This window comes from Canis lupus, chromosome 6, assembly GCF_011100685.1.
Source record: "Canis lupus familiaris isolate Mischka breed German Shepherd chromosome 6, alternate assembly UU_Cfam_GSD_1.0, whole genome shotgun sequence".
NCBI classification, from domain to species: domain Eukaryota; kingdom Metazoa; phylum Chordata; class Mammalia; order Carnivora; family Canidae; genus Canis; species Canis lupus.
The window spans coordinates 30,964,525-30,992,472 of record NC_049227.1 but is presented as its reverse complement, the minus strand read 5'-3'; the positions used below and the strand labels follow the sequence as shown (position 1 = coordinate 30,992,472).

At 47.4% G+C, this 27,948-nt stretch overlaps 1 protein-coding gene across 9 annotated transcripts in view; it reads left to right on the top strand.

The window, feature by feature from the left end:
- SNX29 (sorting nexin 29) overlaps window positions 1–27,948 on the top strand; it is a 528,683-nt gene that overhangs the window by 135,153 nt on the left and 365,582 nt on the right. Inside the window, exon 14 of one of the 9 annotated variants that reach the window (XM_038540332.1) lies at window positions 1,954–2,006. The exons of the other annotated variants lie outside the window; for them this stretch is intronic. Within the exon in view, the coding sequence (XP_038396260.1) occupies window positions 1,954–1,978 (25 nt within the window). The 3' untranslated portion in view covers window positions 1,979–2,006. The remainder of the gene's footprint in view (window positions 1–1,953; window positions 2,007–27,948) is intronic. 9 annotated transcript variants of the gene reach the window in all.

Genomic DNA, 27,948 nt, shown 5'->3' with positions numbered 1-27,948 from the left:
ATGTGAGACAGAACTGTACTGCACAATCAGTAAGGGAAGGTTGGGTAAGGTGCTAGGTGCCCCACTCCCATCATTCCATCTGGACCCCTGGAGACCTTTACTGACTTTCCATGAAAGCTTTAAATCTCAGTGTCTGCCTTTTATTTTTAAATTAGAGAAAAAGGAGGAGTATGCTTCTAGTGAAAAAGGACAGTAAATCTCTTTTAAGTTTCCATCTAAAGGCATTGATGATGGTTTTCATCCTGAGTCCAATGGTCATAGGTGAGAAGGTCAAACATGGGCTGTATGTCCTCGTTTCTGTCTTGCCTTGTTTGGGTCTTAATGTCCAATAATAATTGGACCTCATTGATAAGCACTGAATCATGTGGATGTGTAGTTCTCAGGCTCTAGAGGAGTCTGTATTCCTTTTTTAGGATAATAAAAATATTTGGGGGTGGAATTTGGATAAGGTCCCCTTTACTATACTGAAATGAAATGCGTAGCTGCTATAACTTACCTATAGAACTAATTATTAAAATAATGAAAAAAAAAAGCAAAATAATGAGTGTAACACCCTAACTGCTATGAAGGAGAAAAAAAAGGAAAGTAATTTATAATAAAAAGTAGATTTCAATATATATTGGCCAGGTATGGCTTTGCTGGAAAACATGATGCAGTTAAGTGCTTGCACCTACTTATAATGCATGAGTTTGGATTAAAGGCAGTAAGAAGATCTTAAAGGCCTTGATTATAAGAACAGAAAATGAAAGTAGAGCGTGGGTGAATTCTAGGGTAAAAAACCAGTATGTTGTGTGTATTTTAAATGAACTAGATTGTAGTCAGACTAGAAACAAACTTGGCACCTACACGAAGGGTCCTATGACGATTGAAAGTATGATGGGGGATCCAGGCCTGCCTTGGCCCGACTGGATAAATGCTAGCAGCACCCTGTCATCCCGATGATGGCCAAAAGCATCTCCATACTTTTGCATTGCTTAGACTTTGCCAAACATGAGTCCCCTGGGAGCTTTTGAAATGCCTATGTTCACACCTCTAGGAGGCAGTGATGTTTCCCAGTGAGAGTCCTTGCCTTTGCTCTTCCCCACTAATTCTCATTTTCAACAAGATTTGAGAACTAGGCCATCAGAATTGGGTATTCAGGAGCCTTCTGGCCCATTTTCAGTTGCTTTGGTCTCTGAGAGGGTTTGGCTAAGGACTAAACCCTGACCACAAAGATTTCTCTGTTGAGAGCTCCCACTGTGTGTCCCAGCCTACTCTGGTACTCCTGGCCCCTCACTTCCCCTTGGACACGACACTTGCTTTCCCCAAGGTCACTGGCTCTTGGACTGAGTCTCATTAGCCGAATGAGTTATGTTCTTCGTCATTCTTCAGTGGGTCTTTGTCAGCAGCTGACAGGTCCTTTATGACTTATACCAGAGCAGCCACGGAGAGGGGAGTGCATGTTGTGGGACAAGGAGGAGTAGAAAACATATGTGTCAGGGCGGGAGACAGGATGGCTTAGAGGGAGCCCAGTTCCTGAAGTTGAATGCTACCCACAGTCAGTGAAGGATGGTTAGTACTCATGGGCTCATTTGTTGAGTCACTCATCAAACATCTACTCTGTGTTAAGCTTAGTCAATCAGAGACAGAGTCAAGACAGAGCTGACTCTGACCCATAGGTATGAAAATCGAGAGGGGTGAGCTATATATAAACAAAGATTTTAACCTTTTGGCTGGCCATTCCTTATGCTCTAGTTGCCCCTTCTTGGAAGAAAGTATTATGTAATGATATATGGGGTAAGCCTTGGATTTGAGCTCTGCCTCTTAAGGTCAGGACTAGGGTGAGGTGAAGGAGAAGGTCACTCTGAGGGCCATCCAAGTGCTTCTGCCACTTTGAGATGAGAGATTCTGGTGGTAATTGTACCCCTAATGCCTTTCATCTAGAAAACTGGGATAATCATCTCTCCCTTATAGATGCTGTCGAAGAGATAATGCATGAAAAGTGCTAAGCACAGTGAGTGCCCTGAGTAAGTACTTAGTAAAAGCCAGCCGTGCTTGTTACTGGTTTCGTGGAAGTAAATTATTCTTCCATCCAAGCTTGCAAAGAGTCATTTTCTGGAGTTAATCTAGCCTGCTGTTGCTCAGATGTAACTAACTTTCTAATAAAGAATTCTTTGGGTTGAAGAGCTAAATGCCTCACTTAGACTTCGATATATATTACATTTACCAGGGGAGCTTTTGAAACTGTGTCCAACTCCTCCCCCCCCCCCCCACCAAAAAAACCCAACCGCACACCAACTGTGCAGGCTGCCCCTCTAGACCAATTAAATCAGAATCCCTGGAAGTGAAACCCCAACTGCTCCAGTAATTCGAGTGTGCAGCCAAGGCTGAGATTCGGTGGTTTAGAGCAGCACTCCTCAAACTTGAATGTCTCCACCAAGTGCACCTGGTGGTCATGGGGACCTCAAACTGTTTCAGCAGGGCTGGGCAGGGCCAATAGCAGGTGTTTCTTGCTAGCTCTGGTGATGCTGATGCGTCGGCTTCCTGACCCACACTGAGTAGCAAGGATCTGAAAAGGTGAAGTTCTCTGAGACCCCCTGAGCTTATAGAAAGTTTGAAGGCACTTATTTTTTTTTTCTTAGTCAAGTTGGGAATTAGTTTTGTTTGCTAGTTTGAAAAAACGAATACTATGATCCACTATGAGAACTAGCACCATTAACATTTGTCATTTTTGCTTTTGCTTTATTTATTTTTTTTAAAGATTTATTTATTTACTTGAGATATAGCACAAGGGGAAGAAGGACAGGGAGAAACTCAAGCAGACTCAGTGCTGAGCATGGAGTCTGATATGGGGCTCCATCCCATGACCCTGAGATCAGATCTGAACTGAAATCAGGAGTCAGGTGCTTATTAACTGATGGTACACATCCAGGCACCCCAATATATTTTTTTCAAAGACTGATTTTATTTTAGAGAGATGGGGTGGGGGAGGGGCAGAGGAAGAGAACATGTCTTAAGCAGACTCCACATTGAGCATGGAACCCAACATAGGGCTTGATCTCATGACCCTGAGATCCCCATCTGAGCCAAAATCAAGAGTCTGACACCTGTCTGATTGCACCACACAGGCGCCCCTTTTGATGATACTTTTAAGCTAACAAGGAAAACCATGCAGACTTATTTTTGATGGGTCTTGAATGGACTGCATATGAGGTATTAGCACGTGCCCATCTTGCAGGTTGATTTGCTCACCTGACATTGAATTGGATGCTCTCATGTTCAGATGTATGCATGTGGAATTCCAGGGCAGTCAGCTGGAGAGTTTTGGAGAAAGCTCGTCTTTCTGTGCTTTTTCTTTTCTTTTCTTTTCTTTTTTTTTTTTTTAAAGACCTTTATGTTGTAAAAGTAACCTGCAATGGAACAGAGCATCCCAATCTCCCAACCCTAGTATGATTATTTCCCCTTAGTCCATTTAAGTACAGTTTTTATATCTACCACCATCAGTGTGTGCATGCAATTTTTTAATGATGTTTTCTTGTGTTTCTATGTAGTTTTCAAATTATGTTTAGAGAGCCTTCCCCCGGGAATATAAAATGTACAAATTGCAATCCTTAAGTCTGAGAATAAGAGTAGTTTAAAGAAGAAAATCCCCTGGACACAATTACCATTGATGTGTTATATTTATTATTTATGAGGTATTTTATTCCAGTTCATTTTATGTATACATTCATTTTACATAATTCAGATCACTCTGAATCTGTAAGTTTATCTGCTTTGAAAAGCAATTAGCATCCCACCATGAACATTTCCTCTCGTTATTCCCATCTGTGGATATCCTTTTCAAAGGTCATGTGGGATTTTGTGTTGGGCTGTGTCCTTGTTTCTCACATCCTTTCCTTAACCTTTTCTCTCCACTCCCCACCCCCCTTTGGGGGCAGGATTTCCATGAACATTTTTTGGTAAAGCTCTTTAGATTAAGGACTTAAAAAAATTCTAGATCTGTAAAAGCTCTTGATCCATATTGCCAAAATTCTTTCCAAGAAAGAGGTGTCACCTGATAGCCCTATGGTGGTATGTGGAGGGCCTTCCTCTGTCCGTTCTGAAGGAGGAGAAGGACCTCACGGGTGACTTTGTGGTTTCCACATGGGTTGGTTTTGGGCTAGTTTTCTGACATGGTGGATGCAGGCTGAGATGTTATCCTTGTGTCTGTCACTCATTTTCCCCTCTGTGAACTTCTTTCCTCTGTACATCCTGGCAAGAGCAGGATCACAGGGCAAAGGATATGAATCTTTTAACGGCCCAACTTAGGGGTTGCTCTGGCTCCAGGGTGAGGCAGAAGGACCCACCCAACAGCATTGGAGCAGGTTTCTTCACCCTTCATCACCCCCTTGACTCCTGCTTTTGCGAGTGTGGAAAGTGAAGGTGTCCTTAATATGGATGATTTCCTGGATGATTTTTACTTTAGGGAGTAGAGACCTGGGGATCCTCTCTCCCTCAGACAGAAAAATGGAAAAGCCAAATGTGTTAACATTTGAACCTCAAATTATGGAAGTACCTTCTCAGACACCATGAAAAGTGGAGAGCCATATAAGTTCCTTCCTGCCCCTTCTAGAATTATGTGATCCATGTGAGTTTCCTAGATATTTTGTATGAATACCATGAACAGGAAGAGAAGATCAGGAGCATCATGGCATCTGTTACAGCAGTCACATACAAGGGAGAAAGCCGTGTGCTTGTTTGTTTTCTCTGTTTCCAGAATCCAATCAAAGACTCAGGTTTTGTTGATGGACTAAAATTTTTAGGGGGAGTAAGCAGCAAGGTATATTTGCACGAACATCTGCGTTTTGAAACACGTGCCCACGTTGAATGGTTAAGCGTTAGAGCCATTAGTAGTCACTGCCAGATGTTCCCTGCAAAATGTGCACCAAACATGGATTTGGGTGGTTCATCAAGATGCGAAAAATCTGCAGCTGCTGAGGGAACAGGGAGAAGGTTGTATCTGAAATATTGTTGCAGCTCATCACTTTCCCCATCAGAGCACAGGAGCAGGAGATAAAAAAAATTACCCCCCCCCAAAAAAAATTACCCAAACCAATAAATACGATACAACTCTGATTAAAAGGTTATGATAATTATCCCCGGTAGGGGGAGGGTTATGGTGTGTGTACCATTCATTAATGCTCCATTTGCTGTTTTTTTTTTTTTTTTCTTCCTTCCTAATGAGAAGTGGGTAGAGCAGTCTGGAGGAGTAAATAACAGTTTTGAGGGCAAACTAAAGACTGGAGAGCTGGGGAAAGAACATTTGGAAGAGAGAGCACGCTATCTGGAGTGAGCATTTGTGCTACTTGAGAGAAGTGGTTGAGATGAACCATTTGGACCTGGCTGATCCCAGAAGCTGGAACCCATTGCTCAGTTTAACACCTTGGCTTTTCCCCTTGGCCCTGGGAGAGGCAGATTTTGTAAGCTGGTTATTCGTAGAAAAATTTTCGAACCTTGCCTTTCCGGTATGGTTTGCAAGGTGGCAATTTCCATGTCACTGAACATGAAGCCTGGGTCTTAAATATAGCCAGCATGTGAATGCCCTGCAGGCGGTGACAGTGGCAGTGACATCACCACCAAGCAACTTCTTGTTATTCTGGAGCCGGGGAGGGGGGGAGCAACAGGAAGCTCAGTGGAGGGGAGATATTCTTGGCAGCAGCAGAAATGCAGTTTCAGGAGAGACAACTGTCAAACTGAGGGATTTGGGAAGTTTGCGAAGTTTATTTGCTCGATGAACAAATGAAAGTTCAGAGTTTATACTGGGTGCCAAAGACACTGCACAGATGCCTGAGATGCTTACTTGCCATCACATGGTTCCTATGGCCTAACCAGTATCATGAAAACCTTTTAAGCCCAAGAACCCTTTCTTCAAATGCAGCCTTCCTGAGAGTGGAGCTGTGTGGGGTGGGGATCCTGGAACGCCACCTACTGAGCTGTAGTAAAACCCCTTGTGAACCACGCCACCCAAAGAGGCCATTTGAAAATGTTCACGGGGGGGGGGGGGGGGGGGGGGGGGGGGGGGGGGGGAAGAGGTTTGCTTTTGAGTCCAGTTGTGCCTTGTTTCTGTTCCATGGATCTGAATCCACACCAGGCCTCTGCATCTCTTCCCCACTCTCTGGGGCTGTTGCCCAGGGGGTGTTCACCAGGACTCAAGTTAATGGCGTCTTTAGGTCTTGTTTTTCTCTTCATTGACTCCCCTGTCTGTGCGGTTTCCTAGTGCCATCTCTCTTCCCTGTGTTCTCGGTCTCCCTTATTTGCTCTTTTTCTCCTCCCTCACCGCCCTCCCACCCCATGACATTTGGCTGCTTCTAGAATGTTACTATGTTAGCTGTTGCTGACTTTTTTTTCTTAGATCACAAACCTTACAGGGCTGCATTGCTCTCAGGTCTGTTTCAGGGACCTGTGCAATGCCTGACATGTATCAAAGCCTGGAGGGGTCTTGAAGGAACAAATGTGTATTGGTCAGTCACGTCTACGTTGTTGCTCTGCTGCATTGAGCTTATCTTCTAATGTCCTTTTGTGGTCTAAGAAAGCTACCCAGCTATCACATCTGCATTCTAAGCAGCAGGAAGGATGAAGCAGAGGAGGAGGAAAAAACAGTTTGTGCTGACTTTTTTTAAGTTTTAAAAGATTTTATATAGAGAGCATGGGGTGGGGAGGGGCAGAGGGAGAGACAGAGTCCCAAGTAGACTCTTTGCTGTGTGCAGAGTTTGATGTGGGGCTCTGTACCATGACCCTGAGATCATTACCTGAGCTGAAATCGAGAGTCAGATACTTAACTGACCAAGCCACCCAGGTGCCCCTGTGCTGACCTCTTTTAAGGAGATTATCCCCACTCTCTCAAAACAGTTTTTCACTTATGTGGCCTGAATTTACTCTGTTAGGAATGCTGAGATTTTTTTTGTTTTTAGTTGGGTATCTCATCATCCCAAACAGGACAGCAGAAGGGAAGAATTGGTATTTTGGTATTTTGAAAGGCACAAAGTGGTCTGTGTTCAATGCCTTGAGCATAGTCCACTCTCAGAGGGAAAAGTCACTTTTGTTATGAGAAAGATGAGGTTCTATTTTGTGGTCATTGGTAGATTCACTTACCCCCATGGTGATGAGCAGAGTGGCTTTTTTTTTTTTTTTTTAAGATTTTTATTTATTTGACAAAAAGGCAGTTGCTTAATGGACTGAGCACTCAGGTGCCCTTTTTTTTTCTTTCTTCTTAAAGATTTAGAGATTGAGAGAGTGCTGTGCATGCAGGTGGTGGGAAGGGGCAGAGGGAGAGAGAGGGGAAGCAGATCCCCTGCTGAGCTGGGAGCCTAATGTGGGGTTTGATCTCAGGACCCTGAGATCATGAGCTGAGCTGACACCAGGAGTTAGACGTTCATCTGACTGAGCCACTCAGGTGCCCCAGAATGGCTTTTGAGTCAGGAAGATCTTGGTTCAAATCCCTGTCCTAAGCATTTGCTTGCTACGCTAGCTGTGTGATGTTGGGCATCACACTTTAACTTTACTTCTGTGAACTTTAATTAAAAATAATCCATAAAAGGGGGTAATAAAGAGCTTTTTCATTGGTGATGGTGAGGATTGAAGGATTCTTCCCATGTCTTGATCACCATCTTAATCAGTTATGGTTTCCAGATGCCCAGGGATCCAAGGCTGACAAAAACGTGGTTTCTGAGTTCCAGAAGCTCACAGAAGGGTATGGTAGGCAGAGAGAAGAGTCTGTGCAAGGGCGAGAGAGGACCATTTGGATGGTATGTTGAGGAAGATTCAGGTAGCTCGACATGGCTGCAATCCAGAGCCCTGGAGTCCAGGGTGTATTTGGGGCATGACTGAGGAAGGGTCCGGAAGAAAGGCCTGAGGATAATTCCAAAGGCTCCAATGCGTTTGGCCCTGGTTCTGTAAATGGTGGAGAGCTAGCAAAGCCCCTTAGGCAGGAGAGTACTTAATCAGGTCTGTTCTGTGGACCATTCTCTCTCCCAGACCGGAGGACTGAGTGTAAGCCGGAGCCATTCAGGTAAGAGGTGGTGGCTGCTGCATCTAAGTAGGGTGGTGATTCCAGAGAGAAGATGGTGCCGTGAGACCATGGTGGGATCAACACTGAGGGGTGTGATGCTGGTTGCTCCACACTTGGATTAGGCTCTGTCTGCCCAGCAGCCTTGGTTCCCTGGGGTGAGGGGAGGATAAACAGGCTGTAAGTGGAGGTACTTGAATAGCTCCTAGAGCAGAAGACCATACCCCACCTGGGTCCTTGCCACCAGTGTTTTCACTGTGAGGTTTTCTTCAGGCCTGAGCATCCTTCCTAGTGGAAGGGCTTTTGGCAAGTGAAGCAGCATGGAAACCATGAAGCCCTGTGGCGATGATAGCCTGAAACCTCAGCTAACGAGCTTGCTACTGCCCAGTGATCACATCTCCATGTTGGGTGTATGAACCTGTATCCCTTTGTAATTGCTGTGTCAGAACATGAGTAGGCCCCCAGTCCACTAGGGAGGAGGTTGTCCCTGGGTCACTGGGGTGATCACAGCATGTGATTTGGGTTCATCTGTACAGATTGAGGCTAATCTTTTGACTCCTTTATCTGACTTGAAAATTGCTCAACTGGGCAAGAGATGTGGTCTTCTAGCAGACAGATGCACAGGGATGGTGGGCATCAGAGGGGTGTGACCTGGGTTTTCTGCCCAGGTTGGTTGCTAATTAGGTTGTGACCTTGGCTTTCCAAGGACCTAATGAGACCAAGATGGCTCTGTCCTTCTCTGCCACCTGGCTACAGAGTGAAACTTAATATCTGTTTGCCCATGTTTCTTATTTAATTGTTTTATTATGGTATTTTCCAAATATATAGAAATAATCTAACCCACCACCCAGCCTTAGCAGTTCCTAACATTTTGTCAGTCTTGTTTTGCCTGTCCCTTCACACTAACTGCTTGGTGTTTCACTGGAATGCTTCAAATGCTAGGTATTAGATCACCTGTGAAATTGGTTTTATATGAATCTCTTACAGGTAAGGACTCGTGAAAAACCTAACAGTATGCAATGCTGTTATCCCCTTTAATACAATTAGCAGTGATCTCTTGGTATCATCTATCATCACAGATCTTTGTTTCAAGTTCTTACAGTGGCTTCAGTTGAATCTGTTTGGATTTTACTTTTAGAAGTAGAAATCTGCTCATGTCCTCCTCATGATTAAGATGCTCTGCATTGGGAGGGGATCTTCACTCTTGACCATGGCCTGCAGGCCCTGCACGATCTGACCTGTGCCTCCTTGCTTCCCTGTGGGGATCTTTGTTTCTTCTGCCTGGGGCATCATACCCTTGGGACTTGTCATGGCTGCTCCCCCTCCTGATCTCTGAAGAGAGGGCAGCCTTGTCTCAGCATGCTTCCCCCACCCTCTCCTCCAGACCTATTCTATTAATCCCTTCTAGTTCTTGTTATGTGAGTGGATGGTTATACAGTACAGCTTGTCTGCACTGTGTGGCCGGGGTGCCTGGAGCACACCCCTCTTGTAGGGAGAAGCCTTTCCCCCTCTTTTAAAGGCTTTATCTATTTTCCAGAGAGGCAGAGACACAGGCAGAGGGAAACGCAGGCCCCTGGCAGGGAGCCCGATGCAGGAGTCATCCCAGGATCCCGAGATCATGACCTTAGCCAAAGGCAGATGCTGAACCACTGAGCCACCCAGGACACCCCCCTCCTTTTGTAATCATAATACTGGCACAGGTGGTTAAGGCTCTCAGAAGCAGCTATGCCTTGTGATGGTTACTGCTTACATAATAATACTTTGTAGATAACCCATGTAGACTCTTTGGTTTCTGTAACTCTTTCCTGTTAAGAGGAGGTCCCAAATGCATATTTGAGTCCTCAGCCCCCACATACAGTGCAGGAAACTGGTTTATAGATGGCAGGTCAGGACCCCTGCAGGCGGTCATCTCAAGGTTTTGCCTCATAGTATCTGGAGAGGAGACTGTAGCCTGATGGGTTGGGCCCTAGGGTTCTGAGTAGAGCTATCTGGAAATCCTGTCTTGTCTGTGCTGCGCAACCCTGAGTGCATCCCTTCCCTGAGCCTCAAGTTACTCATGCATCAAATAGGGTGAACCGGCTTCTCCAAAGCAGCAGGCAGCAAGGCCTTCTTTGGGCTCTTTAGTCGCTTGCACACAGGCTGAGGTCTGTTTGCAGCAGCATTACTGAGGACTGTGTCTGCCCGGGAGGTGAATGAGTGTGGTGTGCACCCATAGGTCCCTGAACACGTGCTGCCTGTTAATTAGGGGTGGAACGTGGCTGAATAACTTTTACCCATTTTAGAAGTGTTCTCTCTGCACCATGGATTGTTTGGTCTCCTACCAGCTCAGTTATTCCTCACAGCGGTCAGTGAGTTGTGTCCTGCAGCTCCCAGTTTAAAGGGGGATGTGCTGGGGGAGGCAGGTTGCCCAAGGTCCCACATCTATGCAGTGGGTGGGGCTGGGGTTTGAACCTCTGTCTGCCACCTGACTCTGTTGTCGAGTCCCCTTGATTTCCCTTTTCACGGCCATCAGGATGGCGTTACCCCTGTGTCATGGTCGCAGTGGGTCTCTTAGGTGCTGTGTTTTTGTCCCGGCCCTGGCTGCTCATGGTCCACACTAACGGTGGTTTAAAACGGGCTGCCTCCCACATTGTCTCAGTTCCATAATAGCCTCTGGTCCTGAACCTTCATCTTGTTGCCGGTCTAAGTCTCTCGGCCAGTCTCCTGGGATGTACGACGCAGGCCAAGAGCCTCTGTTGCCTATCTCCCTGTACCGTTTTTCCCCGAATCTTCACGGGGAACTTGAGAATGCAGCTTTCTCAGAAAGTTTTATGTAGCAAGACATTGTGACAGGAAGACAAATTGTGGAGCTTTAAATTGAAGAAAAACAGGAGGCAATTTGTCTGATGTGTTCCAGTTCTGTTCTTTTACCTTCTTCCAGTCTGAGTTATGGAGACAGTTTCCTCTCGCTTTGAAGGTTAAACTGCTGGGAGCTGTTTTATCGGGGAATGTTCTATTAAAGCATTAAGAACAATTAGACGTGGAGTCCTTTTTTATTTTTTGCAGATTTTGACATCTAAGTTATTGGGAGCTTGGCTCTCTCTTTTGCTCTTCTTTAAAAATTAGAGAACACTGGAATGATATAGATTTTAGGGTGGGGGGGGATTTGGCAGCAGGCTTACTGTAGTCCTTCAGAAGGAGAGAAAACGTTTACTTTTAGAAGTGGAATCTGATCCTCTAGGCCTGAGGGCTTTGATGGGGGGAGCTATGCTCTCCCATCCTCGGAGATCCTTGAGATGGGTCAGGGTATTCTTTTGTAGATTCTAGCAGGGTTTTCTTCATAGCCCTGACTCTGGTTTATAATTACATATTTGGGGGCCTCTCTGATGATAGTCTGTCTCCTACTGGACTTGGACTTCCATGAGAGAGGGGGGACATGGTGTTTGTATTGTCTGGCTGTTCAGGCCTGAACCCTGCACCTAACACAATAGATGTTAGGAATCTGGAGTATTTGAGGAGTAAGTGTATCTTGAGTAAAACTTGGTCTCTTTCTCCCTGCACTCCCCTCCACCCCTCTCCTTGCACCTGTGACACACTCTGCTGGATGTCCCCATCCTGCTGGTGCCACCTGACAACCCCTTCCCACTGCAAGGCCACTCTGGTGCCTATTACACCTGTGCCGATCAGAAGAGAAAACTATCCCAGGAGGAAGTAGATTTGGTGGGAAGCTGGTGACAGTGTAATTATGTGCCTGTGACTGCTTGGAAATATTCTGTACATCATGTTGATGGAAAAATATTGTGTTAAGTTGGTGAATTCAGCAGAACACACAATTTAGCTAAGCCTTTGGGAGGAACAGCTAAGAGCTCCTGAATGTTCATCTTTCTGAGAGCCCAAGAACGAGGTGAGCCCAGGTACGTCCCTAACAGGTACAGTGGAAGATCTGGTGTGGGACACCAGACCCCTCCAGTGGCCTTTGCCTGGAGATTGGTGCTATGCGTTGGTGGAAAAGAAAAGGGTCGACTGGACTGGTTGGGTGCTAAGATCCCTGGGGGGGAGAAGACCCAGAACTTGGGTTGCCCTGCTGGAGAGGCCACACCAGCATGGAGAGAGAGAGTAAGGGGTCACAAGCCCTGTGGCCTTCCCTGTTGTGCTGGTGACAGTGATGCAAGGAAGGGACCTGTGCCCATAGGCATGATGTCATGTGTGCTCAAGTCTGACTGACCTGGTGGAGTCCTGGTCCTTTACTTTGTGCTGTGTGACCTGGGGTACCTTTGAGCCTGTTCCTTCATCTGTAACGTGGGGGTGTGAGGATGAAATGAACTGAGCCCTTAGCCTCATGCTCCATGCATGGCTTTTGGCCATGATATTGTGATCTCCACCAGTGAATGCCCAGGAAGTTGTCTTTGACATTGACCCCCAACTCCAAACAAAAATCTTCGTTTGTAGAGTTCAGTTGAATGGGTAGAGGATGGGATTGGCCACACGTGCTGCTTGTTCAGAGTAGCCCTCCTGGCAGGGAGACTCTTGGGGGTGTCAGTAGAGAGCACCTCTTGTTCGTTATCTTAGCAGTTAGAACAAAGTGGCCAGATGACCTCTGCCAGGTCCAACAGGGCTGCTTTGGCTTCCAAGTGTGGTTGGCATCTCTATAAGTGCTCTGATGACTCCATGCCAAGTTAATCCCCAATTGTGCCTAATTCCCAGGTCCTGGCAGAGCCTGTAGAGTATTACAGGGAGCTGATGGCATTCCCCACCTGTCCAGAGACAGTGGCTCAGCTCACTGTGGGTTTGACCACTTTTCTGAACAGAGGTGAGAGCTAATTAATTCCTAGTGATCCGAGGGCCCAGCATGGAGCAGATATAAGAGGATTTCGAGAACCCCAGCCACTTCATGTGCTAGGCTTTGGCTTCAGATGTTTCTGACTAAACTTGTATCCTTATAAAGATGATGAATTTTCCCCAACTGGAAACTGCATCTCCTCAGAACCACAGTGGAATGTTAATTCAAGAAGGTAAGTAACTTCACCAGTAGGAGGATAAGAGACCCTACTGACCAGGGTGCTCACACCTCAAAGGTACTAGCCTCATTGCCCTGGACGCACGTCTTAGGAGGGATGAAGGAACAAGTAGCTTGTTGCTGCTCTGGCATCCCTCGCTCGTGGCAGACGGGAGTCTTCAGTCCCTGCACACTTTGACATAGACACAGAATCTTCTCAATCCCATGTCTAGGCTTCCACTTCTAATCAGAGTTGGTTCTTCAGGAAAGATCTGTTCTTTACCTTTCCTGCCTATTTGAACCCTAAGGAAGGCCCTTTCCAGAAAAGGTAGAGCAGCCAAACATCCTAACAAATGGTTCTAAGGCCACGTGGGGATTACGAGCCTGGTGAGAACCAGGAGGAGCACCGAACTTGTCCTGATGGGCAGGCCTGCTCGTGATGCTGAGGCATTGGTTGAGTTGACCGTCCTGCCACCCCCTAAAGATCACCTCATGTCCCTTCTTCACCGTGTTCATGCTGTAGGTGGCCATCCCAGGAGTGAGTGTCAAGTCTTAACATGAAGAAACTTGCTTGGTAGGAGAATACTTGACCTTCACCTGGTTTGGATTCACAACCCATTTCAGCCTCTGCTTCTGCCTCCTGAGTTACATAGCAGTTACACAGCTTAGGTGTCCTGCTGACCAGCCCAGCCCACCAACTTTGAAGTCCTAGTCAGAAAAATGTTGCAAACAAAGTATGTAATAGGAACTCTGAGCTATTATGATTCCATGTACAGGTTGTATCCAGAACAGGCAAATTTGTGGAGACAGATAGTAGATGGCTGGTGGGTGGGGGGAGCAGTTGGGAATGATTGCTCATGGATATGCGGTTTCTTTTTGAGGGGATGAAAATGTTCTGGAATGAGTGCTGATGGCTCATTATACTTGGGCGTATTTATGAACTTTGGCACTAAATGCTTTCAAAGAATGAATTGTGAATTGTATCTTAATGAAAAACTGGGAAAAGTACATGGGGGTTTTAAGCAAAACAGTCAAATTTTACTAACAGCTACTATTTATTGAGCACTTAAAATAATAACTTAGTGATAAAAGTGCTGTGCTATTCCTTAGTTCTTTCTACAACATCACTGGGGAAAGGAAGATGGTAGGCTTTCTCTTTGGGGTCACAGGTAGTAGAAACTTGGATGCTGGGATCCCTGGGTGGCACAGTGGTTTAGCACCTGCCTTTGGCCCAGGGCTCGATCCTGGAGACCCGGGATCGAATCCCACGTCAGGCTCCCGGTGCATGGAGCCTCCTTCTCCCTCTGCCTATGTCTCTGCCTTTCTCTCTCTCTCTCTGTGTGACTATCATAAAAAAAAAAAAAAAGAAACTTGGATGCTTTAAAAAAAAATATTTATTAGTGGAGCAAGCACGAGTGGGGAGCAGAGGCAGAGGGGGGAGCAGCTCCTAGCTGAGCAGGCAACATGATGTGGGGCTCGATCTCTGGACCCCCTGGGATCAGGACCTGAGCAGAAGACAGACGATTAACACCCTGAGCCACCCAGGTGCTCCTGAATGCTTTTATTTCTGACCATGCAGAGGGAGCAGTTAATGTGTGTGTGATTTTGAGATACCCAAATTTTCCTTTCCTGGTTCTTCTCAGGAATGTTGACACATTACAGCTGATCGAGGTACATCCTGATTGCTTTTTTGATAGAGCAGCAGTAAGAACTTCACCTTCCATTCCCATAACCTTTTTTTTTCTAAGAGTACATCTACCTGGTACCTCTAATCATCCCACGTGGTTCAAATTCTCTCCACTGATGGCCTGTGGAGCTACATTTTTACCATCAGATGTATAGAGGTTGCCATATAGATATCGTCTTCCCCTCTAGATTTAATGTCCATTCTTTTCTACCTTGTTCTGTACTTCAGGAAGGGCACCTGGGCTCCTCTGCCCCTCCCCTTCCAGGGGGGGGTTGGGGTGCTTGGTGGATGGGAGGTGGGGGCATGAGGAAGGCAAAGCGGGGGCATTTATTTCTCTGGCTCCCCCCTTACCAGGCCTCAGCTTGGTGGTGGCTGTATTCCTGTCCTGGAGACCACAGGTCCTTAGTTGCCTGACCATGTCAGTCTCAGTTCCAGATACTATTGCCTCCCTTTGATTGTTGGTCCCATAGGAGTGTGGCATGGGGGCTTCCCAGTAGTGCCAGGTCCTCATCAGTCACCATCCCTTGCTGGTAAAGAGTTCTTTCATTAAACCCCATTTCTCCCCCTTCTGACGGTGCTTTTTTCTTCTGGGCTGCGACTGAAATGCCGGGCTTGATCTTGCTTCATGGCTTTGTGCTTGATGGTTCCTCTCCTGGAATATGCTTTTTCCTGGATCGTGGCAGATCCCCAGGCTCGGTGCACATGTTACCACCTCAGGGGGAGCTTCCCCTGTCTACCTCTTACCCATTCTATTCAAGAGCTATGGTTATATATTTTTTGGCACTTGGAGCCCTTAAATCCTCTTTTACTTGGTTGGCTGGTTGGTCTTGTCCTGAGTATCCCCGGCTTTCCCAGGTAGATGAGGGATAAGCAAACTTTTCCTATAAAGGACCAGAAAGTATTTTTGGTTTAGCAGCCTAGATGGTCTCTGCTGCAACCGCTAGAGTCTGCTGTCCTAGCAGGAAAGCAGCCACAAAGATGAAATGAACAAGCATGTCTATGTTCTTGGAAAACTTACTAAAAACAGACTAGAAACTTGCAGTAGGTAAAGGACATCTTAATACAGCTATAACAGAGCAACAGCATAATAAGCAGCATGATGGGTTTGGCCCATGGCCCATAGTTTGAAAACCATCAAGTAGACTGAAGTCTCCATGAACACTGGAACCTGAGTAGCAAATGTTCACTGAGTGGCCTGCTCTGGGTATGTCATTGTTCTGGACAGTGGGACCGATGGTGAAGGAAGATGGTCCTTGACCTTGGGGACCCTGGGAGACAGACGTGTGTGTTGTGCAATGTACCTGTTGATGCTGATAGATGGAAATGTCCCCTGGGGCCTGCTGGTGAATCTGCTCACCCTGCTGGAGAGGTCAGGGACTGGCCTCTGTGTGGAGGAGCCCTCCAAGTGTACCTGGAAGGATGATGGAAGGGTTGGCAGGTAGACAGGGTGTGGTGTGCTTAGCAACCGGGCAGAGCCCAGGTCCATTGTGCTGTCATTTGGTCATTGTTCTATAGCCTTGGAGGGCCCCTGGATGAGGCTGGACTGAAGAATTACTGTGATTAGAACAGTCATCCACTGAGAGTGGCATGGATGCTGGGTGTCAGGGGCTGGTAGCAAGGGGATTGTGGAGAAATTTCTTCCCTGAGAGTGGGTATTGTCTGGGGCAGGGTTTCAGGAGGATGTGGATTTCTTAAAGCTGAAGCTGATGCTTGCCTGGTCTGGTGACTGGTCTCTGCCTTTCGACATGGTGTGGGAGGGAACGGATGGAAGGCTAATGCAGACTCTGTTCTTGGCTCAATGGATGTTGGTGCTGCTCCCTGATCGAGGAGGGGGAGCAGGTGTGGATGAAGCCAGGATGTATTCAGAGTTTGGACAGTGGTTGGGATGGGGAGGTGAGCGACAAGAAAGACATAAAATATAAGATCTTGGGTAGTGTAAGTATCAAGAAGACCAATAAGAGATGGTTGAGATAAAGCTGCTGGGAATGTCTAGGGGAGAAGCTACCACTTTCCTGGTTAAGGAAAGCCTCTTGGTGATTGGAGGGCAGGGCACACAGGAGCTGAGTTTGGAAGGATGAGGAGGAGCCAGTTTGCCCAGATCTGGGGGCAGACTGTTCCAGTTAGACGAAGAGCATATGCAAAGGTCCTGAGGTGATAATGCACAGGACATGTACAGGGAATGTAGAGAAGGTGTGTGTGACTGGAGCAGAGGGGCGTGAGCTACGGAATGAGGCTGGAGATGCCACCAGGAGTCCCATCACAGAGGCCACTGTGAGCAGTTTGGGAAATAGAATTTATAGTCAATTGAGACTTGTGATTTTAGGCCAGTTTCAGGAAACCCATGCAGTAGTGAATTGTTGTGTAACAGATTTATAAGATGTGCTTGGGAATCCTTAGCTATGTAGGTTGGAGGCTTTGAAGAGTTTAGCCACTATATTTTCCCTTCTGGCCCAGTGTGACAACTTTGAGAAGATTTAGTACTGTTTACGACTGTGTTCCTTTCTGGTTGATAATACTTTTTTAAACTTCTTACTTGAAAATGGGCTGGCATTGGAAAGCTGTACGAGCAGTCTGAGCATTTGGCTTGTTTTTAATCCTGGGATTTTCTTATTTGGGCAGTGAGATTCGTATGGAATGTGTTTATTCATGCTTTCTTGACTGACTTCTCCCACGGCTCTTGGTGAATTTGCATTGCCACCGTAGGAATAAATCAAGAATTTGTCATGTTCAGGCTTTTGAGGGGAAAAAATGAGGAACATTTACCAGAACTTTTGGGAACTTTTTACTAAGTCAAAGTACACAGTGTGGCAGGGAAATGAATATAACTGAGCAGGCCTCCATTTTTGGCTTGAGGGTCATGGTCTGGGAGTCTGCCTTGCAAACATGGTTCTCTAGGTAATCATCCTGAAGGATAGAGGAGCTTGAGTGGCACCCCATCTGCAAACATCTTTTCCCTTACTGCCCAGTGCTTGCTAGCTGTTTGGTGGCAAATACGTGGCTTGTCAAGCCATTCAGCAATTGAGTGGCATGAAAAGATAATTTGCCCGTCCTCTTCTGTCTTGGGTCAGCTCCCTTACACCTAAGCAGAGGGGAGAAGTGATGTGTGTAGTAAAAATTGTCAATCCTTCAGTTTCTGAAGGCTTACTCAGCTAAATGTTTTTTGTAAGCCTACTTTATAGACCTATTTTTATCATTCAAATAAGAAGGAACTTTGATTCCCTGAGCACTTCTGAGGGGTCATGCATCATTTAGGGCTCTTGATGGGGAATGTCAGGAACTCTAATGCAAATTGACCAAAGCAGAAAGGGGATTCATGGGCTCCTATCACCCAGTTAGATTTTTGTCTTCAGGCATGGCTGGATTCAGGGTCCACCTCTGTCCCCTCTCTTTGTGGGCCTTCTTCCTAAACACTGCTTTCACTGACAGGCATGGGATGGTTGTAGCAGCTCCAGACCTCCTGCGTTCTTAGTTTCATGTCCGATGGGCAGGATAGTGCTGCTTAGGTCTTAGTGGTCAAACAGAAGTCTTTGGTTGGACGCTGGTTGGCTCCTACTGAGGCTAAATGTGTGCTCATTCTTGAGTCAGCCCCTGTGACTGGGAAGAGTGAAGTGAAGTCCTGATGAGCTAGCTCTGAATTATCTACCTGTGAAGGTGAGTTAGGCTCAGCTTCCACGTGAGCACAGGGGTAGGGGGAAGAGCTGGGGAAGTAACGCTCTTGCTGTGAGCAAAAACAAGAGCTTCCCTGCAAGAGGTATCCTGTTCATATGTGTATCCCTCCTCCACAGCCCCTAAGTGCCCAGCATAGTGCCCCAACATTCAGTGAATGTCCTCAGAATCCAATTCTACACCTGAGAGACTGCAAGTTAGATGGAGCTCAGGCTGGCCAGAGGGGGCGCTGTGGCACTTGGCCATGTTCTCCAGTTGGCAAACTAGGGTAGATTTTCTTGCTGTACAAATAAATGCTCCCCCCCCAAAAAATTATGTTTAGGAAGTATAACCCATCAAATGTGTGATATTTCAGATTCTATTGCTTAGGACAGGGTTCTGTTAAAATGTGGATTAACTTAAAAATATTAAGGAGACATTAGTATAGTTGCCATAGGACATGGTAAAAAGTTATTTGCCCATGGATGACTCATGGGTGTGCAAGCCTGGCACAGTAAGGGTTAAGAGCTGGGATCCAGAGTCAGCGAGCTGTGCCACACACTGGCCCTGTGACCTTGGGTTCCATTGCCTCACCTCCCTGGGGCCCCTTTCCCCCTGTGAATTGGGGCTGCCCTGGAGGGTTGGTGGAAGAAGTGGAGGAGAATCCCATAAAGTGCTTATCACAGTGTTTAGCACAGGGTCAATGTTGAGTTTATAGCAGCTATTGTTAGTGGTGGTAGGATAGGCATGGCTCAAGGTTAAAAATGTGTTTTTGGGGGTTCAGTGAAGTACAAACATTAATAAATGTTCATTGGGCACCTACTGTGTGCCAGGCCCTGAGCAGAGTGCTTGGGATGCAAAGTGAATAGGCAGGGCCCTTGCTTTTGAAGGCATCCAGCTTAGTGGGAGAGACCAACAGAGAAGCCTGCTGGGAGTGCTCAGAGGGCAGTAAGGGGAAGATGCTGTGCTAGCACAGAGGACGATGTCTGCCCAGAGTGCAAGGGCTGGAGAAGGCCTCCAATCTCTGCCTTGAAATGAGAGGAGTCAGCCAGGGAAAGATGGTGGAGGGAGGACACTCTACCCCAGGGGGCTGGTGTGTGCCAAGGCACGGGGCATCGACAGCTAGATCTCATGGTGTGCGGGCAAGACTCGAGTGCCGGGGGTTGGGGAGCAGAGCAGTGTGGCACTCAGTGTATTTGGAGCTATGACATTTTGGGTGATTTCTTCATCACATTCTTTCCCACCTACTTCCTGGGTGACTGCTCTCTGTTGGGGGCCTAGAAAGGTGGCAAATTGTTGCATAGCCACAACTCACAGAAACTCACAAGATTCTGTGTGCCCTTCCTCCCTTGGATACCCTCTCTTTCTTTAAGAATTGCCACCAATGGCTTCAAACATACAGAATGTGGTGTATATGTACATATGAAAATATGTCATGCATTCAAAATCAGAAGGACAGGATACAGCTTTATTGAACAAATACAGGGAATCCCTGGTCCAGCTTTGTGTTGTGAGTTTATTAACTGTAATGATTGGTCTGTTTGGGCTACATATATATTTATTTTGCAAAACAGAACTGAAGCCCTACTTTTTGTTTTAAAGATTTTGTTTAGAGAGAGTGAGTGCTTGTGTGTGAGTGTGGGGGGTTGGGAGCATTGTGTGAGAGAATGTCAAGCAGACTCTCCAGCTGAGTGTGGAGCCCAATGTGGTGCTGGATCTGACAACACTGAAATCATGACCTGAGCTGAAATCCAGTGTTGGGCGCTTAACCAACTATACGACTTAGGTGCCCCAAAGGCCCTGCTTTGAACAATGAAAATGTTTCCATCCTTGCTTTGGATTTTGGGTCTCCCCCTGTATGTGGGGTCCACCAGGAGTCTGTGCAATGGTGGTAAAGCAGGGACATTTGGGTACCACTTCCCACATGGCTCCTTAGCACTGTGCTGGTCTCCTTTGCATCCCAAGGATTTTTTGACTTTGTGGGGACCCTGTGGTAAAGTCTTAGCTTTGTAGCCTGGACTAGGAAAACGGGACTTCCTGGCCAGCTCTCAGTTCATGACATCATTGTTCTCATTTGGAAATGAAACACCGTGTCCGTTTTCCTTGTGTCCCTGCCTCTTGAGAAATCAGATTGCAGTGGCCTAGGACTGTACCAGCTGATTGCCTGGCCCAGAGCTTGAGGCCCCCCAGGAGCTTGTCTGAGCTCTGCCAGGAAAGCCGGTGGATCAGTTGCACCGAGGTGACTGTGGTGAGTCACCTGTCTGGCCAGGCTGTCATGGAGCCTCTGTGTCTCCAAGTAGAAGTCTTGGAATCCCTTTTCTTCCCTGAGCTCACCTGGTTGCCTCGTTCCTTGCCAGGGTTGGCTTCATGACCCTCATCGTTAATAGGGCCAGCATCATGGCAGCCACCCTTTAGTAGCTGCCTAGGGTGGGAGGTGCTATCATTGATTGTGTCATCAATACCACCATTAATGATGGCTTTTATGATTATGGTAGCTCACATTTACTGAGTGCTTACTGTATTCCGGACACTCCTTGAATCCCCCCAGAGCTCAGAGAGGTTAGTACCAGTGTCTGTGCCATTTGACAGGAGACTGAGGCACAGAGAGATGAAGTGACCTGCCTGGGGTGTCCTTGCTGGGGAGGTGCCAAGCCAGGATTGGAATTCAGATCGTGACTGTGGAGCAGGGGTCGGCAAACTGTGGCCTGCAGTTTTACGTACAGTCCTCCTGTAGCAGCCACACCCCTCCGTTGGTGGATTGTCCAAGGCAGCATTGGTGTCACCGCAGCACGGTTCAGTGGTGACAACACAGACTGCCTGGCTTGCGAAGCTGAGGTATTTATGGTCTTATCCTTGACGGAAAAAATGTGCTGACCCCTGTTCTAGAGTCCAGGCTCTGAGCCACCATGCAGCATTGCCTCTTAATTTGAAAAATAAAATCCCTGAGTTCCTACGGAGTGCCAGGTGCTGTGCCAAGAGCACTGGGACACCATGAGAGGCTGGCACACATGTCTCTTGTCCTGGTGGGCGGTGGGTTATGGTAACAGGCACTTACCCTAGTGTATGTTTGCAAGCAGAGTCGTGCTCTGAAGGAAAAGGGCAGGCCGTGGGAAGGCAGTAAAGAAATGCTTAGTACTTGTACAGAGACGATGGAGGGTGTGGATCAGAGGTGTTCTTGGGGCAGGGATGCTTGAGCACATGAAGTCAGAGGTCAGAGGAGTCCTCAGGAGGAGGCAGCAGGATGTGCAAAGGCCTGGAGGTGAACAACAGGAGATGGGGGGGGGGATGGAGAATAACTCATCTTTGAGATAAGAAACCGAAGCTCAGCAGGAGAAGTAACCCTTGTCCAAGGTCACACAGCAAGGTCATGCAGGCAACTGAACCTACTTTCTTAACCCCATGTAGTTCCTTCTGTGTTTTTCCACACGAAGAGTCCATTACCTTACGTGCCTTATCCTGGCTGGCATCTTCTTCTCAGAATGGGGTAAGCCAAGGGGTATGTTCCAGTAATTCTGGGAAGAAGCCTGGACACTTAGTGGGCAGCCACACAGGTGAACTGGGGCCTTAAGACCCTGGTGTGCCATTTAGAGCCTGATCCATTATATGTTCCTGGCCTCGTTAGGAGCGACTTCTTGGGGCTTCTTTTAATCCCTTATCATAGTGAGGCAATTGGAACACATTGCCAAGTTCATCTTTGTTGCTAGAATTTTTTTAATGATCCATCTTGAGTTATTATTAGAGTGTTACATAAATTCTTATCAGTGCATTCTGGTAGGTTACCCTCTGAGGAGATCTTTTAGGAAGATAACAGCAATTCATAGAAAACGGATGTGAATGAATTCCAGTTACCTGAATGCTGGTTTCCTCTTGCGCCAAATCCGTGCTGGAAGAGGCTGAGCATGGCAGCTGGGGGCTGGGCGGGAGGTGCCGTTCCACTCCTGACCAGCACCAGTGGGGGCAGGCATTCATGAGGCATTCACACCAGGGTGTGCATCTGGTGGGACCGTGCCCTAACTGGAGCAGGCCCTTAGAGGTGACCGCAGCACTTCAGCCTGCTGCTGGGGGGTGGGTTTGGGGGGTGATGAAATGTCCGAAGATGGACTGTGGTGTTGGTTGCACTAAAAATCATTTATTGTATGTGTGCAATAGGCGGATTGTGCGGTTGGTGAATTATATCTTAACCTGTTAGTTTAAAAAAAGGGACTGGAGGGGTGGGATGCCTGGGTGGCTCAGCAGTTGAGCGTCTGCCTTCGGCTCAGGGCGTGATTCCGGAGTCCTGGGATTGAGTCCCATGTCAGGCTCCCTGCATGGAGCCCGCTTCTCCCTCTGCCTGTGTCTCTGCCTCTCTCTCTCTCTCTCTCTCTCTCTCTCTCTCTCTCTGTGTGTCTCTCATGAATAAATAAATAAAATCTTAAAAAAAAGGGACTGGAAGGGTCGGTGAAAACCCCCTTCAGCTCATTCAGGCTCAAAAAAATGAGTGAGGGGCATGCAAGGTGATCTATTAGAAGCTTTAAGAGATTTCTAGTTTGAGAACACTAATCTTGTCTGTGGTTGTGATGGAGCCCCCGTTGCAGAGAGGGCTCAACAGGCACCTAGGGTGGGCTCAGCACAAGGCCGACTGCTGTGTACACAGCCCTTGCGAGGCCCTACTCAGACATCAGATACACTAGAAGGCACCTGCCACGTGTGGAACACTTGGGGGATTTCTTCCCAGGAAGGAGTCTCGGATACCTTGTGGGGCTTGTCAGGGGGCGCACAGGCGTGGTGGCCCTGGGCTGGGGTCAGGCTTTTCCTGACTCCTACCTGACGGATTGTGGTGCAGTCCTTTCCCCTTGGGTAGGACATGCCCTGAGTGGGAAGGCCCAGCAAACATTGAGGGATTCACTTTCAGTATGCAAGTACTCCTGTGCTCCAGGGAGGTAGAAAGACTCTCCCCCCAGTGGAGCGGAGTCCAGAGTGGGGTTTCTCACCCTCAGCCCTGCTGACATTAGGGACGGTCATTCTTTGTTGGGGGCTGTCTCCTGCCCTGTAGGATATTTAGCATCTTTGGGCTCTATCCACCAGATGCCAGTAGCATTCTCTCCTCAATCATAACAACCAAGAATCTCTTCGGACATGGTCTGCTGTCCCGGGGATTGAAGTTGGCCCCCATTGAGGAGTAGCTCTGTGGACGGGGTGGGAGGTGGGAGACAGCTTGTGCCAAGTCTCTGCGCTGGAGGAAGCACAGCAGCATGTGGGGGAGGGAGGCAGCCAGGGAGGGAGGAGAGCCCATGGGTGAAGAGCAGTAGGGGCTCGGTGAGCTCTGGCACCCAGCACTCAAGGTGGCCACTGGGAAAGTGGGCACGGGGTGTGAGGGGCTGGGGGTACTTGGGCAAAGCCTGACTCCCCCTGCTCTCTGGTGCCCTGGGAGCCAGTCTCTGCTGTGACGTGGAGGTGAGGCTTCTGCTGTGCTGCCGTGGGAAGGAAAAGGGCTGGGAGCATGTGGCACTCAGGATGCCTGCCTGTGTCCTGTCGTGATGGTGGCACCTGGAATGACAGGGCATATGCGGTGTTGGGGGAGCTCAGAGCAGGCCCAGGGGCTGGGGGTGTCTTAGGAGGACGTGACCTTTGATGGATGACAGTCTTGAGGGATCATGAACGAGTGGTATATACTTCTGTGCAGGGGTGTGTGTATATGTGTATGTACGCCCCTGCCTGCTGGGTAGAACGGGGTGGGGGGGGGAGGCCTCTCAGGTACGTGGATCACATGAGGAGTGCCTGAGCCCAGAGGGACGACAGTGGCTTGGAGCAAGCGCTTCTGGCCCCGTGTGAGTGAGGTGGGCCTACTCTGTGAGGCGGGGAGTGAGGGCTGACGTGGCAGCAGAGTGGAGGGAGGGAGTCCAGTGAGGAGACGGTGCTGGTGATCCAGGGGGGTCTGATGAGTTGCCCTTAACAGGCACTGGTGGAGTACAGAAGGGTACTGGGAGAGGAGCTTGGGAGGGGGGGGTAGGCTCCGTGAGATGGATCGATTACATCAAAGGGGTGGTAGAGGATGATGGGGCTCTGTAGGAGGTGTATGTGCCTGAACATGTGTGAGTGCATGCACACGTCCCTATGGGGTGTGTGTGTGTGTGTGATGCCAGCCCAGGACTTTCCTGGGAAACCTTGATTTCCAGGGAGATGGTGGTGGTAGGGTTTACTTACAGCTCTGGGGCTCAGGAGAAAAAATCATGACTTGTAGGTGCTTTCAGAGTCTTGGGGAAATGTGATTTTTGTATCTGAGATGTCTCTGGTGGTTTGGAGGAGAGCTGGGAAGACCTTTCACTAGGGCCAGGGTGTATGCTGGTGGTCTGTGATTTCTTCTCTAACTCCTGATAGACCTTGTAGTAGGAAATTGGGGGTTTCACAAAGCTGCCCACACCATCATCACGTTATAACTAAGAGCACCAAATTGATCCTGGACTGGAGTCTGCTGTTGTTTTGCTAAAGCCTCACTGAAAGGCTGAAATTTATTTAACAAAACAAAAAATGGAGGATTAAAAAGCACTCAGTTACTTCCACCTTGTGATCATTTTGAGTCAGCAGTAAATGTATACTTTTGATAGCTCTTTGCTGGAATATGGGTTTTTGTTTTTATTTTTTAAGTGCTTTTGGTAGAGTCTCTTATTTTGAGCCTGTGCTGTTTAAAACTGTCTGCTGAGGGAGAAAAGGCAGGAGTCCCCCAGTTCTGGCTGTGGCCATGTTCCAAAGTCCACGTCATTGTCTTTGCCAAAGATGAGCTTATAGGTGGTAAACTATGGGTGCACTCTCTAGGAATGGCAAATGGAGAGGAAGCCCTGTTTGTGAGGATTTTGGGGGTTGCAGTTCAAAAAAAAAAAAAAAACCATTGAACTCTAATAAGTTTACATAAAGCCAAAAAAACGAGGAACTTATTTATTGGTTAATGTAAAAGGGAAGCCCAATAGGATGGTGTCTGCTTCTGATCTGGATCCAGAATAGTAATGAAGTTCCTGACCTGTGAATCTTACCTCTGAGCTTTCTTTATGGGTTGACATCTTATTCAGGTGGGGATTCTGAGAGGTGGTTAACATGACCTTGAGCAGCATTAGGCTTTTATTCTTCTTGAAGGATCTCTGTAGAGTGAGGAACACCGTCTCCTCCCCACCCCCCCCACCACACACAAAAGAACCCTGGCTTGGTCTGCATGGGTCACTAGGGCCTCCCCTGGCTTGGTCCTCAGTTTCAGAGGGTCTGACTAGCTAGGGCCAGATGCCCATTCCTGGTAGGTAGGGAAGGTAGAGCTATGGAATTGAGTGTCCCCAGAAGGAAGGGAATGGGATGACCCCCAAAATCAGAAGAGTTTCTTCCACCTGGAAAGCTTGGCAAATCCAGGATCCTGGATTTCAGGTCTTTGAAGTGTAGAGGAACTTCTCTTGGTTAGAGGGTAGCGATCCCTACTTTGAGGCTTAATACAGCATTTAGGTCAGATTCACATTGTCTAATATTTGTTACAGATGCTCAATGTTGACCTCAGCCTCTGCTGTCTCCTATGTCTGCTGCTTGTGGCATCATGGGTGGCCAATTATTAAATCTGGTTGAGGTTCATTTTAATTCTCAGCTCTGCTCCTTATAGGCTTTGTACCTGCAGGCAAGTCTCTTGCTCTCTCTGTGCCTCGTTTCCAGTGAATGCCAAGTCTACCTACCTGATCTTTTGTGCTTTTGTGAGAACCGGATGAGAACCTTGACTTGGTGAACTGGGAAGTTGCAGACTTTCCCACTGCTGATGCTTGCTGATGTTTTGGTGCACACGTGTTGTTGTTGTTGTTTTCTTTTTCCTCCCTACCTAACTTAACACCAAAAACTTTGAATTTTTATTCTGGAAGTATTACACTCTGAGAACTTATGTGTCTGTGTGTTTTAAAATTTTACTTTTTAAAACTCTCTCTGTGTGACTATCATTAATAAATTAAAAAAAAAAGAGTATAATGTTATAACAAATGAATGTAATCTTTAAATAGGAAGGACAATTGGCCCTGGCCCTGTAATTCTCACTTCAGGGATAATGGACCCTGAGATTCAAAGAAAGTAATTTATGTGAGGTATCCCGTGGCCTTTTATTTTTTTATTTTTATTTTATTTTTATTTATTTATTCATGAGAGACAGTGAGAGAGGCAAAGACCTAGGCAGAGGGAGAAGCAGGCTCTACGCAGGGAGCCCGACACGGGACTTGATACCGGGACCCCAGGATCACGCCCCAGGCCCAAGGCAGGCACTAAAGCGCTGAGGCACCCAAGGATTCCCTCCCGTGGCTTTTGAGGCGGCAAACTGCATTTGTAAAGGACCAGATAGTAAATACTTTTGGATCTGTTAGCTACACAGTCTCTGTTGGAACTACTGAACTCTGCCACTGTAATGTAAAAACTGCCACGTATGACACGTCAACAATTAGTTGTGACTGTGTGCTGTTACCAACAAAACTTTATTTACAATGGTTGTGGCTGCTTTTGGCCTGAGGCCATCATTTTGCCCACCCTGCCCCTACCCCATCATGGTAAGTTGCCAACTGCTGAGTTAGCTACTTGCATCTGGGGCTTCAGGCTTCAAAATCTAGCCCTGTCCCACTGTGATATGCAGCTTCCTCTACGTGCACATCAGGAGGAGCTTGTCTGCCAACCAGGAGCCAAACACCTGCTTTGGGAGGGGAAGGACTTCATCTCCCACTTTGTGAGGTGATGGCAAAGATGTTTTCTCTCTTTAGGGCTTAATGTATTTTAATTCCTTTAGTGTTTGCCTCGGTTTTGCCACCCTGCTGCTGTTTGTTGATGATTCAGCAAAAGTGAATGTGATTGATTGGAAGGTTTTGTCTGGAATGGCAGGCTCCTGCTAGTTTGTCCCTGAGACTACAAGGGCCTCAGACGACAGGTCAGCACCTCCCTAGTGTCTCATCACTGCTGCATAGCAGCCACCAGTGGCCTCTCCTGGGATGGAACTAAGTCATCGGCTTTGTGCTCCTGAGCTGCTGGAAGAGCCAGGTGGGGAGGGGTGGCAGAGTGAGACCCCTCGGGAGAGCAATCCTGTGACCGCTCTGCTCAAAGAGCAAGAAAAAGTTATTGAAGTTGTTCAGCCTTGACCTCTGCTCAGAGCAAAGGCTGAAAGAATCCAGTTGCTGCTGCCAGTGTCTGTTGTGGGCAGACAGGCAGCGGAGGGGTTTGTCGTTGGACTCCTGTCGTCGGACTCCTGCCAGGTTCGTGCCAGGTGACCTGGGCCAGGTGGGTGCAGGATGGAGTGGTGACTACATACCACCTCATGTGGTGTTCACCACCATCGAGGCAGTCTGGGAACCAGCACAAAAGAAGCCTCAAAGCTCCTTTAAAAACCGAAGGAATATGTGTATTTTCCACGTGATAACACTGTTGGTGCTTTATTAATAACAAATTATACAAAGTTTAGGAGGTGACACAAGATGAAAATGGAATCTGTGCTGGGTGGCTTGTTGGAAAGTGGCTAAGTTTTCCCTCTTAGTAATAAACAGCAAGCTGAAGGAGATTGTGTGCTTGGCGGTTTTGCTCTTTGGATTTTTGGAGGAGGAAAATGGTTCTATAAATTGCAAATATCATTAATCTGTTGGAAATCTTAAT